Here is a 17,750-nt window from a genome sequence, read left to right as displayed (position 1 = left end):
GCTGTTTCTGTCTTGTGGGTGGGCTGCTGGACTAACAAGGGCACTGACCGGCAGGAGGTCAAGTACCCTGTTAGTCTGGGGGGTAAAGGGGAGAAGTGTGGCGAAACCGACCTCGCCACGTGTCCTTGGAGGGGGCTGATTGCCCGCCTCTTGCCTTTGGACTATGGACCAGACTTTATGGGAATGTGATACCCCAGATAGCCATACCATGGAGCCTATTCATATAATGAAAGACTATGGGAAAGACTTTAGCTCCATGGCAATTGTACTGTGTGAGTAGGATCTGCGTGCTATTCGGTAGTTTTGTGCGTGCAGATCCCAGCTATCTGGGGATAGGTGAAATGTCTGTGTGTTATGTGTAAATGTGACTTTATGTATTTTAAAGTGTTTTATGTTGTTTTGCAACCATGTGGTTAATGGAGTCTGCCTTTAGTCCTGGGTAATTGGATTACTTCTCCAATTAACTCCAGGGCAGAAGGGAGGAAACCAGGGTGCATTGTGGGGATGTTTTTCTGCCAGCCAGAAAGGAACAAAAGATACTTTTAGTAACTTTTGAACCCCTGGTCGGATTCATGCCATTCTTTAATATGTTGTTCCCCTGAATGGATTGATTGTGGATATGTATTTTTATGTGAATGTGATGTATGGTTTTAAAGTTATGAAAGTTGTGTAAAAGTATATTTTACACTGTATGCATAATGGGATTATGTGTCACACTAAGGGGAGGGGATGTGTGGGAGGTAACATCTATGTCATTGGTTCTTTTATGCCTCCCCCTGGGTGTGGCCTGTATGTGTGAGTTGGAAATAAAAGCCAGGCTGGATGAGCCAGTCCAGAGTTCCTGTTTTACCCTCAAAGTGATGTGTCGTCTCATTATTGGGGGGGAGGATTTATTGCATGCTGTTCTAGTTGACTGCTAGGAGTACAAGCCTATTCGTATGGTTCCTATTCAATGGTCTACAGCATTCATATGCTTGGGAGAATTTAAAAGGTTTCTCGGATTCGGTGATTGTGGTGTCTGCCAGAGTGCTTGGAGTCCTCAGGAAGCACTAGGAGCATCCATTAACGGAGGTACTCAGTCGGGATGCCAGGCGATCCGTTACAATAACAAATAATAAAGCCTAGGTGTTAACCCCCGGAAAAAATATAGAGAAAACTCAGGATATGTCTGCTTCTTGGACATTTGTGCCCAAAAGGTAAACCTCATGGAAGTTGTAGTTTCAAAACATCTGGGGATCAACCTTTTAGGCACCCCTGTCCTAGGGTATAAAACCTCCGGACATCTCCTAGTTGTTCAAATTCTAGTTTTAAAAGCAATATGCACATCATAAGTTGCATGTTTTCCTATTTTGTTTCCTTCTCCAAAAGAAGTGTTTGTGCAATCTAACTGAAGAACTCTTTCCTTGCACAGAAACACACAGTGTTATTTACTACAGTTTGAATTCAAATTGAATGTAACATTTAAAGCAATAATAGCAGAATTGAAATCATGTCTGAATTGGAGAATTTTTCCAGTTTGGCTATTTTCATCTTACAGTTGAATACTCAATTTAGTAAATAACCCTGAGAGTCTTTTTGTTTGTATTCCTGTATAATATTTGTATTTTATTTTGTATTTTCATTGTAAAGAGAACACTCGTATATAAAGCTTTTACTCGTGCAGAGATATAAGGTTACTCAAATGTAAATGTGGCAAGAATTCCTATTAATAATTCCATGTAGGTTTCCTCATAAATGATACATTTTTTTCATCACTTTTCAGCTTTCATCTCGACAGGCAGATGATGATTAGCTATCAAAGATGGTAACGAGGTCAGATTGTTATTCACAAAGCTTTCCCTCTTCACCTAATATGAAAACGAGTATTTAATGTTTAACCGTTATCAAACACTTATAAATTGACCCTAACTTTATCGACAGGAGGTTTCCTTTAATACATTATAGAATTGTTTGAGCCTATTCTTTGAATTCTCCACAAATAAGGGACTTACTTCCCAAGTTCATCAGTTGCATGCACAAACTAAGTGTTATATTTATATTTCAGCATTATACATAAGTAGAGTATGCATGACTTGATGTGAATAGACATTAGACTGCCTATGAGAATTAATGATTAAGTGTAATATATACCTAACATGACTTATAAAAAAGTCAATTACTAATGGATTTGTATTTCTTCTCTAACTTTAGATAAGTTTCTGAGGGTAATGATAGTTGCAATGTCTGTTTTGTCAAAGGGACACTATGGGTATCGAGACCATTTCATCTCAAGGAAGGAGTCATAGTTCCATGTGCCCCCCATTTTAACCCTGCAAGTGAAAACATTGGAGTTCTCAGCCAAGGAGGTGGGACAGCAGCACAAGGACTGGTGCTGTAAGGGAGAAAAAGTAAGTAAACTACCTTTTATACTCTGTACTGGTGAGGCCGCTAACCTAAATGGCTACCAGCACACTATAGAGTTACTAATGAACATTTGTATTTTTAACTATAGTCTTTCTTTAATTTTCTATAAAGGATATTAACGTGGATCCGAAAGCTATTGCTCATCAAAGACATCCTGAAATAGGTCAAATATTTTGCTTATGGAAAGATCAAAAATATTCAGGTGATCCACTAAAAGAAGTTTGAATGGCAATGTCATGGCAACTGATTCATGAAACATCAATTTAAATAGATAACTAAGGGAAAAAATCCAAGTTGGCAATTCATCGAAGGCAATTTCCTCTATTGGAACCTGTGTACATGGGTTGGCAAAAGTTAAGTCAGCAAATTAAAAAAGCTAAACTGCTCTTATGACTATATCTGGTCAGCAGAAACCCTAAAGGACAAATTGGTTTTCATGTAACTTTTATATTCTGGCCCATAAAGACCTTATTGCAGAATATATCAATTGGAGCAATCTTGCCACAGTGAATGGTACAAACCATTGTGATATAGTGTCTTTAAAGCCTGTTTTTTACACATCGGTTATTCAGTTGTTGATTGTCCAAGTTGAGAAAGGATGTTCACGTTCTCCTGATGCACATGGTCTAGACATGTGTGCCATCACATAGCTAGCTGTATCACTTAATTGTTACATCATGAACCCTGAGTTAAACTACTTTTTTCAATGTAGATCATCTGATAAAAAAAATATCTGAATTATATTTACCACAATTTGAAAGTAGTCACTAGGAATGACCACTTCTCCATTCTTAATCCATTTCACAGTAGGTGGTGGCTTTCCAGATACATCACATTCAAATTCGATATCCATACTCTCATAGGCGTAGAGGTTTGCAGGGTGATTCAGAAATCGTGGGGGAACTAAAGCCAAGAATGAGAAAAAAGTTTAGGAATACTACATTGAAATATCTGCATAATTTGTCTTCATTATAGCAATTTAACAATACCGTGCCATGCGTTTCATATGAAGGAAATAAAAAAGAAAGAACTAATAACTCTTAGGCCATGCATTGTATGGAGGTTTCTCCTAATCTTACAGTCCTTTGCTACAGCCAAGCAATCCATCCTACTGGCATATATATATACTGAGTTTAAGAGTTTATTTAGAAATCTGTAAAGTTTTGTTAAAATAGACAGGCTGATAAAGAAATTGAGTAGTACGTGAGTTTGCTTTTTTTTTCCTAACTCTAATTTGTTTGACATTTTGCAATTTAATTGTCAATTGTTTACTGTACATGTGAATCCTCTTGGTTAATCATTTATAAAACTGTAACAAAGTGACATGCATAATAGATAGAACTTTTGGAGTGATGAGGACTTTTATTTAATAGTAAATTATTATTTTGTCAGAATACAGTCACAAGAAGTCACTAGGCATTAGGACTGCGTCCTTGTCATTAGCATACAAATAAAGCTTATACAAATCTAACTGTGTTATGCTACAATTACTGCATAACTGCTGCAATGCTAATGGCTACTTTTATGGAATTATACCATTATGGAATTCTACAATTATGGAATCCTACCATTATGGAATTCTACCATAGTGGGATTCTGCCATTTGAGGATGCAGAGGATGGTGTCACAGCAAGGGTGCATAATTCATTGTTGCACTATAGAATATTGTCATTTATTGTAATTTGTGTAGTGCATATATGAATTGGCCACTTGGTAGAGGTCAGATGATAGAAGGGGTAATGTAAATTGTACTGGAATGTGAAAGGGGCAGATGGTTTACAACATGGATTGCTCCTTTGATTAATCAAAGGCTCTGCAGGGTGTGAAATTCTACACTTGAGATGACTGGATGTCTAGTTCCAATGTAAACTAACTGACTTAGTATCATATCCAAAATAAATATTAATACTTAACCACAGAATAATAATTAAGCCTAATTTATATTATATTTAGAATGGGACAAGCACAGTCTTCTAATCTAGCCTAAACATGAGTTGCATAATTTACGCCGTTGGGCGGAATTGTGATGTCTGCTATATTGGGTCGAAAGTAAGAAGTGTGACATATCTATGGAATGGAAAAATTGTAACACATTCATAGATGCAATTATTATTTCTGTAGAGGAGATAGAAGAAAAAGTTTCTATTTGGATTGATGTTGGCCTGGAACACAAGGGTGTGGTCACTTATTGTGTTACCATGCCTTATCACCACATTTGGGCCAGGCTTGCTAATCCACAAGGTATATATCCAATAATACTAAGATGTGTATTGTACTTGCTTGGGGCCAAAATCTAATTTTGAGTGAGTCACCATCTTCCTTGCCAGAGACCCTCTGGGCAGAAGCTTTACTTTGAAAACCTAAGGAGTAAGTATTTAGGACTTTTGTTATTTTATCCCTTTGTTTTTATCTGTTGGCGTAAATAATTTGTTTATCATCTATTTTTTGTAAGCACTGTGACTATTTTTTGCTTATAATAAATATTCCTTTATTAAGTTCTGCCTTAGTCTCTTTATGTAATGTGATTCTTTACCAGACAAATTAGTGTTTTGCAGTTGCTTAAATATTGTGCTAAGGTCAATTTGGTGGGTTTTTATTATTAAGTTATCTGGGGGACCAAGGCACCCCGTTTATAAATTGTCTTGGTGGCGGCAGCGTTAAAATAGTAATATTTATAATATTATGGTTAAGTGTGGGTGGTGTTAAGGGGAATTTTTTACATTATGTCCAGTCTAGTGCAGATAAATAGTGAACTTTAACCCTTTCACCACCACAACTACGTCAAGCACACTCTTGAAGTAGGGTGCGTTCGTGACAGATGGGTTATAGAAAACTAATGCACAGACATTCCAGCTCACTGGATGACATATTTCATATACTAATTACATTTAGTGCCATACATTTCATTGACAGCATATCTACCAGTCAGCTCTGTTATTAAACTTCAGCTCCCAGTAGTGATTCTATAAGATATTAAATAGTATTAATGGAAATCAGGCTTGATAACGGCAAATAACATACTAACACTGAGAACACAGCACATGGAAAATACAAGTCTTCCTAGAAAGTGATGCGCTCTTGTGAATTCTTTAAAAAGAGCTCCCTCTGTCATATAATTGTAGGTCGAGTAGTTGAATATCCTAGAGATGGCATTATTTCCCCCTAATACAAGTTTTGATTATGTTTTATATCACTTTATTTTAGTTATTTGTTTTTAAAGTAGGGATAACCTACAGTAGCACGGTGACTTACATGTTATATGTGGCTGCTGGTTCTTGTGATGTGTTGGAATCAGTGGCGTACCTACCACGGTCGCAGGGGTCACAGCTGCGACCTGGCACCTCACTGTAGGGGGCCCGGCCACAGCCACGACCCCTGTGACCATGGGCTGCCTAGATGCCCCCCTCCATGTTCCCCCTGTCATAGGGGGGGGCCAAGAGGTGGTCTGCTGGCCACGTAATGGACCCCCAGGCAGGAGGCAGAGTTCCTGTTAGATGCAGCGAGGGAGCTGTGTTCTCTCTGCTCTGCTCCCTCGCGCGCCATTTACTTATGCTGGGAGCCAGAATATGATGTCAACCCGTGAGGGAGCAGAGCAGAGAGAACACAGCTCCCTCATCGCGTCTGACAGGAACTCTGCCTCCCGCCGCACTGAATCCCCACTGGACCCCAGGGACAGATCCACGCCAGCTGAATTAAAGGCAGCAGTTACTGCCCAAGTGTGTTTCTCTCACTAACCTCAAGCCAACAAGGACTTATAAGTCTGGTGCTGGTCTAAGATTAGCGCCTGACCCTGAGGAGCGTCACATAGTGTATTATAGCTTTTAATGCATAGTATGATGTCACCCATCATCCAGTAGTACAGGATAAGAAAATAGGAGAAAGTCAGTTAGTGATTCAGTGTAAGTCACAGTTAACTATTAAAATCCTCTAAATGTCATACTAAACATTATCTTTTGTTTGATTTCAAATAAAAGGGAGCATCCACTAGCTAAACCTTATTCAAAAAGCCATTAGATAAAACGTATTCATAAAATGTGAATTCTTATGAATTCTACATATAAACCCATATGACCCAACTCTGCAAAGTCATTGAAATGTCTAGATGCCATAAAAAGTGTTAACTTTTCATATTTTAAATATTTCATTTATAGACCATGTGGCAATTTTCAACTTTTAGTTTGATTAGCCAGAAGACCTTTCTAATTTTTTATTATATATAGTTAAAGAGAATTAATGTGAGAATGAAAGTTTAATGTCATTATAAGGGCTCTTTCCAAATAATATTACTTTGCTCAAGAAACTTCCTTTTTATTCATAATTTTCTTCCCCAGTTACGAACACATCCATTTCTTTATGCAAACAGAAGAACAGATAAAAAGTTATCTTTAATGAATAACTAAAAAAAAAAGAATATTTTAAAGAAACACACATGCCATATCCACAAACACAAAACAATAAATTTTCATTTCACAGAAGAATGATTTCTTCGGAGCTCTGTCTGAATTATGAAGAAAACACAAAGTGAGAAATAAGATTAATAAAACTCAAGCAAGGCGGATTATCTTATGTGAGATCAAATTACTGGTGCTGCTTCAGGCTCCAATAGCAAAGTGTTTCCTGATGTGTTCTGGTCATGATTGTTTGTGTATTGAATACTTAAGGTGTTTGTAAAGTATGTTGCTAAACTGGGATTTCACACGCTTATATAGGTGTAGGAGCATAATATGGTTTTATAAATCTAAAATGTCTAGCATATATCAAGGCAAGCAAAAAGTATGCAACAACTATCTTGACTATTAATTTTTTGCCTGTGTGTTATTAAAGAGATGATCTTTCATTAAATATATACTGTTTTAGGCTTATATAATGAAGTTTGTTAGTGTGCATATTAGTCAAATATAACTAAGCCACTACCTTTGGGAAACATAAAAAATAGAAAGCAACGCCCAAATTGTGCAAAAAGAAGTTAAAATAAAATACTACCTTTATTTCTTCTTGTGTCAAAATCATGACTAGGATCAGTTGTGCCTATGAAGAGCGAAATGCGTCAGCATTATTGCAGTGGTGTCTACCCCCTGCTGCTGGTTGTAGTCATGATTTTTAAGCAAGAAGAAAAAAAGGTATAATTTTTAACTTTCTTTTGCACACTTTGTGTGTTGCTTTCATTATTTCTCCTAGAGGCCCTGACTTAGTAATGTTTGGCTTTCTCATTACGGGCTCAGAGCTTGTGATAGCCCATGTGTCATAATTTATTTTGTGCTATTTTAAAGGCAGTTCCACTACACTAAACATTGTATATTATAACATTCTGCTATAATGTAAGATTTACTTGTCATGATACACTCACTCATACTAAAAAACTAAACAGTGAACTCTTCACTAAGAACCATTACTGTAGGCCATGATATTGTTTATAGAATATATATTATGTTTTTGATACAATATACATGTTTTATTGTTTGTTTCATTTATTTATTAATGTTGCTATGATTGTTGTTTAATTATTAGCCTCTTGTTTTTAATCATACCATTTAATGTGATCTCTCCTTTTTTAAACGCAAGACAAGTATATCCAACCCTGTTCAATATCCAATTTAATAGGATATCCCAGACCGATACAGGAATAACAGTATAGCATTAATTCTATCTATGCATTTAAAAAACAAACAAACAAAAAAACCTGGTTTAAGCTGCTATAGTTTTTGAGTATTTTCTGAACATCTCAACAATCCTTATATTTTAAATGTTTAGGAAACAAACTTATATCAAATATATATGACATATTTAATATATAACATAGAAACATATTTAGTGTTATTGAACGATATAACATTCTAATTACACCATTGTTACATTGTTACTACAGAGATTCATTTAATTATGTATGCACCAAATTCAGTAAGTATTAAAGCAAAGCACTCCTGTTATCTTAAAAACTGATAGCGAAAATAAAAACCAGAAATGGTGAGTTACCAGAGCAAACAGGATAAGGCATTATCAACAACAATATCAAGAAGTGAATGTTGACACAAGTACACAAGTACAAGACCACTACAGAATTGATATAAAGTGTAATTGCCCTGTGTGGGCCATACCAAACACCAATTGTATTTAAGAAAATTGAAAAATAGGCTAAGCAGACCCAAGGACTAGTTTGTAAATATTCGCATCTGTAAGTTTGCTAAAATAATATAGAATAGGAGAGTTATTAATATCCATGTAGAGAAATTGTTAAATAATCTCCCAGTTACCCAGATTGTGTCATTCATCTGTTATGGATAACTATAATTGATCGTTTCTAAATGAGAACGGCATTAAAGCAGGCCGTGTAACCTTCCGAACATTTATTTTCATGTGTGCTCCGAAAATTGCAAGTTTACTTCTCTCTCATATGATATATGAGCTAGGACGAGGTTATCTTGCAGTCAAACTCATTGTTTATAATTAAATGCAAAACAATTGTCATAACCGCAAATTGTTAAAGATAACTATTTATTTATAAGAATGCAATCAAAATGGTCGAATTGGCCAGAGTCAGTACTGTGTGACAAAATAAATTTTCATTTTAATTAGAGTTGTCCTGTAGTGGTTTAATATATGACTATTGTGTCTCAGTGTGTTGAGAAGAGGGTAATTCAATTATGTTTCATTATGATAATGCTGCAGATTGTAATTTAAGTGAAACTGCTCTTCTGCGTCAAGCTGCATAACCTACATTTAAAACCATTACAATAAAAGAAATGTTAGTTATCTGGCTTACAAATCAAATCCCTCTCTATAAAATGCAAATATCTCTTTGTCTGTTTAATGTATTTTATGTGTTTCAGGCAATACTTGGTATAAATAATAGATAATGATCATTGAGTAGGGCATCATGCGTGAATAAAGCCCACCATGGTTACAAATATGTCAGTGTTCAGAGGGATTGTGGGATAATAATATTTTTTTTTTGGGGGGGGGGACAAACAATTCCTCCAGCTACATGAAAATCTCATTCATGCTTAATGTTGCATTGTCTGTGTTTTTGACCTGTTTGTGCTGTGCGATAATGTATAATATTCTGGCTATTGTTCCGTATACTGCAGCCATAATAAAGCATGGAAAAGCAACTTGTTTAGTCAGTGCCCTGAGCTTCTTCTGTTCCCTCATGAACACAGGGTAAATAAAATGAGTTAAAGAGAGTGAAGAACTGTAAGGCTCCAGAGATATGAGCATCAGACACAAATACAACCTTGTTACTATTGTTGCCACACTAGCAATGGTAATGATATTGTCTAAGTGGATTCATAATAACAGTTGTTCTGATTGCTGAAACTGGACCAGTCACCATCTGCAAAAAATGATATCAAACTGGAAATAAATACTCCTTTATACTGTGTTTTGCCTGGCTCCTAGTTCTACATTATAATACCAGAAGGTGTTCTCTCCTCTTCTTAACTGGAGACTTAAAGTACTAAATAAATGTCTCAAACAATGGAATCGATCTCACAACCTCTATGTCCACTTTAACCCCTTAAGGACCATGATGGAAATATTCCGTCATGATTCCCTTTTATTCCAGAAGTTGTGTCCTTAAGGGGTTAAGCTTCATTGTCATGTGATTAAACAAAGCTAAGGCCTATGTGAAAGGAAATGTTCTCACAAATCCTTAAAGGAACACTATAGTCACCCAGGCCTCTTAATCTATACATTGACTGAGTAAAACTTGGTCACGTGGTGTGGAAGCCCTGTAGGAAAGCATTGATTAAATGCTTTCCAATGGGGAAGTTTGAATGTGCATGTGGCACTCACCATGCATGCACATAAGGCACACATTGCTTCTCTCTGAAGAGCATTGGATTTGACTATCATGAGGAGGCCATGCGGACTATCATGCACATTAGGTACCCAATGCTTCTCTATGAAGAGCATTGGATTTGACTATCACAGAGGAGGTAAGCACTGCTGAGGAAGCCTCTGCACTGGAAAACAATTAGTAAAACTTCTATTTTAATTTTTATTGCAATGATGGGGAAACATGAAAAAAAGTAAGGACATGGACACTATAGGATTTGTATTCCTAACGCTGTAGTGTTCCGTTAAAGGGACACTGTAGGCACTCAGACCACTTCAATGAGCTTGGATTAAGAAACATGGAGGGATGGGGGCTAATGAGACACATGCAAGGCTGGAGGGGGTGAAATGAGACACATGGAGGGGGCTATAGGGACACATTGGGGGCTAATGAGACACATGGAGAGACTGGGGGTTTAATAAGACTTATGGCGGGGCTAATAAGACACATGGAGGGGCTGAGGGAGCTAATGAGACACATGTAGGTCTGGGGGATGGATTTAGAAGCATTGAGGGGTGGCGGGGGTAATGATACACATGTAAGGCTGGAGGAGGTGGAATGAGACACATGGAGGGGCAGGGGAGTAAAAAGACACATGGAGAGGCTGGGGAGAAAAAAGACATGGAGGTGTCTGGAAGAAAGAGACAGAGGGGCTGGGAAGGGGGAACAGGAGACACACAGAAGGGCTGGGGAAGGGGAGAATGAGACACAAAAAGGAGCTGTGGGTAAAGAGACACACAGATGTGCTGAGGCCTGGGAAAGAGACTCACAGAAGGGCTGGGGAAGGGGAGAATGTGACACACAGAGGAGCTATTGGGAAAGAGACACAGAAGTGCTGTAGCCTGGGAAAAAGACTAACAGAAGAGCTGGGGAAGGGGAGAAAGAGACAAAGGGGCTAGGGCTAAGAGACACATGACAGTGTTTTCTCCAGGGCTGCTTTAAATTCCCAGTCCGGCCCTGCCCTTAACCCTGCAATGGTAATTATTGCAGTTTCTGAGAAACTGCAATATTTACCTCTGAGTGTTAACTCCTCCTCTAGTGACTGCCTACCAGTGGCTGCATACTGGACCATTGGTCCATTATCTGAAGCTGGGCATCCTCACACTCTGCATGAGAACCTCCAGCTTCAGAGTTTTCCCTATAGGAAAGCATTGAATATTAATGTTCAATGCTTTCCTATGGGGAAATCCTAATGTGAGTGCGGCCATTGACGCAGATGCACGTTAGGTTTCCCCCACCGGCTGACGTTGGCAGGGCAGGGGAGGAGCATGGGCGGAGCCCAACCCAGCATCGAGAAACAGGTAGCACAGAGGGACCTGGATTCAGGTAAGTCACTGAAGGAGTCTTAACCCCTTCAGCAACTCATGAGGGAGGGCATGAGGGAGGGGGGCATTGCAGGGACCTATAGTGCCAGGAAAATGAATTTGTTTTCATTGCACTATAGAATCCCTTTAAGTGGCTATCTGAGACGTTATATGCTGCACACATTCTGCTGGTTTTTAAACTGCCAATTTGTTTTCACTTTATTCTTTCACCTCCCAGGCAATTACTGTAATCCATAGCATTATTCCTGCAGTTCCTCTGCTAAGATGAGTAGTCTCAGGAAAATATACTCTCACCTGAATCATTTGAAGGCTACGTGATCGATCAGTTGGAGCTGTAGTTGTCTAGGCTTTGCCTTGCAAGGTTGTTGTTAGCCTTAGTGTAAAGTCTGAAGGTTCACTCCCTGTGTATTACATTATGATCTTTGCCTTCTGTACAACTCTCTGAAATGGATGTGAGCTAATACTATTCTTCTGCTGTCAGTCAAATTAGCTATTTAATTACAATTGCTCTTTGCACCTATCTCTGTGTGAGTCACAGCATAATAGGAAACTTGCCCATGATGTAGAAAACTTTATTTAAAAAAACACACAATTAAATAATAGGTTGCAGCATAGTACATAAGGCTTTGTTCAAACTTAAAACTGATTATATAAATTTTTGCTCACAAATTCTCTTTAACCATATTATCCTGTCAGGGAAAAATGCCAGTGATGTTCAGATAAATGGAGATGGAGTTGTCTCTATTCTAGCACAGGGGAAATGGAATCAAGCTACATTAAATAAAAGCCTTGAAGACTAAACATTTTCTAAGGACTGCTGTCAAATTGTTAAATTGTTTTTAACACAGCTCAGGTGGGTCTAATTACTTTCCACCACTTCCCTGTAGGTCAGATCCTGCATCAACAACTGGCATTCTTGCAATGAATTAACCCCTTCACCGATGATAATATTATAACTATTTTTACATGTGTTTATATTTTACATGTATTTTTACTTATCTATACACAATTACCATATTCTCAAACAATTTACAGGGGTAATTACTGAAGTGAGAATGAAAAAACTGAAATCATAGATTACTTAGAATTTTTTTCCAGTTTTGCTAATATGACCTCAAATATAGGCACCCAGACCACTTTGTCTCAATAAAGTGGTCTGGGTGCCATGTCCCTCAAGTTTTATAAACAGTGCTTTTCTGCAGCCAAGTAGATGTCGTTTGGGTGAAATAACTGAGTAAAACTTGTCTGTTTCAATCAGAGGGTCTCATAGAGGCCATGTGATTGGCACAGCGTGGCATTTTGTCATGCGTGCGCACTAGCCTCTCAATGCGTCCTATAGGAAAGCATTGTATTGGCTGAAATGATTGACCAAGGAGCTATTTTTCTAATAAATTTGTTATTTTCACATAGAGAACTATGATTTTCTTTCTTTTGTTTTTATAGATAAAACTGTTTTCAATAGTTCTCTAGTATCTTATATATGTGTAAATCTAGTTATTTTTTTTCTTTGTTTTTTGAAGTGTATTCAATACCACTAATAAATACTAGAACATAAAACAATATCGGTGTTCATTAGAGCTAAAGTGTCTGTACACTTATCAGCCTCATCAACTAAATTGCTAGATTGTCTTTCTGGGCTGCTACATTTGAACTCATTTATTGCAACCATCTCCTTAGTGGACTTTCTTACATGTATTCTCAATGTGAATATTCAGCAGAAATGACCCGTGTACTGTGTTCCATCCATTTTATTCTTTTATGGGTACTTGCAAAATGCTAATTTTGGATACTACTAATCACCAGCTCCAGATTTCACAACTAAGACTATTAATCTGGAGTATTCTGTCTATGTATATATATATATATATATATATATATATATATATATATTGTTGACATAGATATTATACATAGGTTTGGAGATATTGTTCTTAAAACTATTTTCCTCTGTTAGAGAAAATGTTAGTGATTTTCAGATGAATGGAGATGAAGTTGTCTGTATGCTAGCACAGGGGAAATTGGATCACGCTACATTAAATAAAAGCCTTGAAGTCTAAATGTTTATTGTATAATGCTGTTAAACTGTCGAATAGCCTTTCCCTCATCCACCTGCTTTAAGAAATGTTGTGTCTCATGTTAAGTGTGGAGGATGGCTTTGTGGACATCTTGATTTCATTATTTATGCTTTGACATTCTGTGCAACATGTCTTACTCACCTGGTCAGGAAAACTATCCAAATCCATTCAGAAATGATTATAAACCACCAATTACCCTCAGAATGCATTTTTAGTATTTCAAAAAGTAGTGTGTCAAATAAGCAATAAATAAATATATATATATATATATATATATATACATTCATTTTGGTTCTTGTTAAGGAACAGGAAAGAAAAAACTAAATTCAAGTAACAAAAATGTTATAAATAAAAACATACTTTAAATAAACAATATAAGATATACTTTATGTTTGCACTTGGCATTACCATTATCCCAATATGAAGCATAAATATGCTACAATTCTCCAATATTAAAAACATTCATCCTTATCATGTTGCTCCAATGTATTGTTCCATTTATATATATATATATATATATATATATATATATATGGTAACATTGTGTACTATGTTCATTTAATGGTGCAATGTGAAAACTTAAACAATTCTGAGGATATATATATAAATATATATATATATATATATATATATATATATATATATATATATCCTCAGAATATTTTAAGTTTTCACATTGCACCACTCAATGAACATAGTACACAATGTTACCTTAGTCTTTATCAAAGTGGACTGAACCAATCCCTGGGTAGTTAGCAGTGTACCACAACGCTGCCCTGGGTATTCTGAAGCCCAAGTATGCCCTTTAAGGTTCAAAACAGCTGGGATTGAGTTACACTGATTACGATTACACTGCTCACTACATTGGTGACCTTTGCATGTTTTGTTGTTGCTCTCTATTGACACAGTGGTTTCTATCGACTGTTGAATGCAAACCTTGTAACACTGTTCTCATCATATTCCTTTACAATAAAAACCAAAGAGAAAAGCTGCCTGCACGTTATCCCAAATCCCAATGCATATTTAAATAAATGAAGGTGATTTAGCAACTAGTAACTAGTAACCTTCATTTATTTAAATATGCATAGGGATTTGGGTTAGTGCGCAGGTAACTTTCTTCTTTGTTTATTATTGTATGTATTGGGGCCAATGTGTACCACGGTAATTGCTGCTGCCCAGCAGTAGTGGGAGTTTATATGCAGGACTTGTTTTTGTGTATTTGTAATTTCTTGTACAACTTTTGAACAAAACTTTCAATAAAAAAAACAAAATTTCCATTAAAGAAAGTGGACTGAAAAATGTTTTGGAACAGGTATCAACACTTTTTATATATTTATTTTGTCAATAGTACTAATTATATCATTGGTTTTAAGTAAATATATCTGATTCTGGAAGCTTTAAACTTAACATTGAAGCTAGACTGATAGAAGGACATGCTATGTTTAAACAAAGGATCTGAATCAAAACTTTTAACAGATTAGAAATGGCTCATTCCCACTACTGGATTTTTATTATATGCCAGAAAATTAGAGATGTCTGACCTCTGGTCGCCTCAGGATGTTCCTTTTCTACAAGTGCAGCAGTCTTTTTTAAGGATTTTTACTCTTTACATTGTGTAAAAAATCAGGAGTCCACATATGCACGTCTAATGCAAGACATGCCTGAGGCTGTGGATTGCAGATTTAAGGGGATAGGTCTCACTATGGCACACATTTGATGGCAAGAACTGCAACTGAAAATGAAATATGCATAATACCAGTTATTCACATTTTAAAGTTACCACTTAAAGCAGATTCTCTGGCTAATCATACTTTATGTCGATACACATAATCCCATTTTTATATAGTTATGTTTTCCCCCAAGGGGACCAAATACAGTTTGCTATTTTATAACTTATTGATATTGATTTTAGCCACCTTGGAATAATTACAAGTTGAGCAGATGCAGCCTAACATTAAATGTATTTAGAAAAGTGCTACAATGGTGTATTAACCAACTGAGCTATCATACACATTACCTAATATTTTTTGTTTAGTATAGAAAACAATGCTTAAGACTTTTAGGGGCAGAACAAACTGAATAATATTTGGAAAATGGATAGCATGTTATATATATCCTTATGTCAGTTCACCACTATGCACTATACATTATTTAGTGAGTAACCTACTCTTACTTTAATTCCTTAGTGTGTTAGTTTTGCAATAAACATCTTCTCAACATCATGCAGCTACTCTATATTGTTTGGCACAACATTACAAAGGAAACACTAACCGGCTTATTCACTACAGTCAATTTCAAATTTTAGGCCACGTTAGCTATCCTGGAAGGCTAGCTGATACAGATAATTTTTTCCAGTTTGGCTATTTTGCCATTAAATCTTAAATTTCCTTTAAATTTTCCCTTAAGTGGATAATCCTGTCTCTGTAAGGATCATTTTCTGCGAGGGATGTCAGATAACACAATATCTCAATCAACTTTTCAAGCTGCTATTGCCTTGCACCATCACCTCCCAGCTGTTTCTCCTTGTTATGTGACTTCACTATATAGCTCTCCAGATTACTTCTCACCTAGAAACTGCTCCCTAAAGTGCTTTAACTTTTGAGCTAGCGTTGTTGGAGGCATGCTCCATTATGTACCTTGAAAGCACTTATAACATTATGCTTCTTACCACGTCTTGACATTTGAATCAAACTCCATATGACCTGATGACTGGAGCAATTCCCCAGTCAATTTTATTCAGACCGGCAATCTTCAGTCATGAGTTTATATCAAAATTATTTCAGCCTTTTTTCACAAATAATAAATGTGGGATTTTTTTCATAGGTACACCTCTTTTTGAGCAATGACAACATGTGTGGGTGTGTATATATGTGTATATATATTGTATTTTGTATGATATATATATATATATATATATATATATATATATATATATTTATTATTTTTGATTTTCTGTTTACTGTCTAGGGCAGGGATGCCCAAAAGCTAGATCCCCAGATGTTGTAGAACTATAACTCCCATGATTCTTTGCATGCCTTTAGAATACTTTAGAATGACAAAGCATCGTGGAAGCTGTAGTTCTACAACATCTGAGGATCTACCTTTTGGGAACCCCTGGTCTATGGAATGCTATATATATGTCTAATTATATATGTTTCTTTTCCTCTAAACAAAATGTACAAATGGCTAATAATGTATATAAAAGCATAAAGCTAATACAAGTGTCATATTTTCTAGAGCATTTCAGAGACAATTGCCTACAAGAAAGGGATGCTCTGATACTGTAAATGGGTCGAACTGCAGTAAATAACACGAAAGGTCAAGAGTTGTTCCTTTCATAAACACTGTGCAAATCATACTGAGGAGATGGAAGCATGCGTAGCCTCGGGTAATTTATTGACCAAATGCCGAAGTGTCGACAGTGCTACTCATTCTTCACTGACCACTTTATGGTTTGTGTTACACTGAAACGAAACTAATTGGGAATTTTACCAATGGTATAAGAGATGTACGTAATTGGAATATATACCTGTATTTGGCCTTGTGACAAATGTCGAATCTGAACTTTTACGTCAGAAATAACTTTGTAGAAAATCATCTAATATGAATTTGCACAGAAATAGATCACTTTTTTTTTTCAATATTTCTTTTTTTTTTTTTTTTTTACTTTCCAAGGCTTGTTCATTTCACAAATCCATTTTCCAGAATGTGACTTTAGATGTTCCGGCTATTTGTTCAGCTTGATATGTATTTTCGAACAGGAAGATTTACTTTACAAAGGCTTCCAAACATCTGAAGGACATACTAAAGAAAAGGTGCCAAATATTGACTGTGGGCCATTGCACACTTTAATCCTTTCATTCAGGAGTTATCCAAAAGCTGCCCAGTGAATATAAGAATTATTTGTATTATAATAAAAAATAAAATGGGCTTTAAAATATCACTTACCAATACATTTAATAGCTCAGATGGCTACTTCCCTATCCAATTCCCCAATTTATTTTATATATGTCAGATTTCGCACGATATATAATGAAAACATAATATTAATTTATAACTGCAGTTTATTTTACATGTGCAGCATGCATTAAAGTTTATATTTTAGGAAGCAAG

The 17,750-nt window shown here is 36.3% G+C and overlaps 1 protein-coding gene across 1 annotated transcript in view; it reads right to left on the bottom strand.

Annotated features, from left to right (window-relative positions):
- The window catches only part of DCC (DCC netrin 1 receptor), a 635,057-nt gene that overhangs the window by 239,932 nt on the left and 377,375 nt on the right, over positions 1 to 17,750 (bottom strand). The window contains exon 6 of the mRNA XM_063453897.1: positions 3,152 to 3,306. Within this exon, the coding sequence (XP_063309967.1) occupies positions 3,152 to 3,306 (155 nt within the window). The remainder of the gene's footprint in view (positions 1 to 3,151; positions 3,307 to 17,750) is intronic.

The sequence above is a fragment of the Pelobates fuscus genome, chromosome 5 (genome assembly GCF_036172605.1).
Source record: "Pelobates fuscus isolate aPelFus1 chromosome 5, aPelFus1.pri, whole genome shotgun sequence".
Lineage (NCBI taxonomy): Eukaryota > Metazoa > Chordata > Amphibia > Anura > Pelobatidae > Pelobates > Pelobates fuscus.
This window is presented reverse-complemented; position numbering and strand designations above follow the sequence as displayed.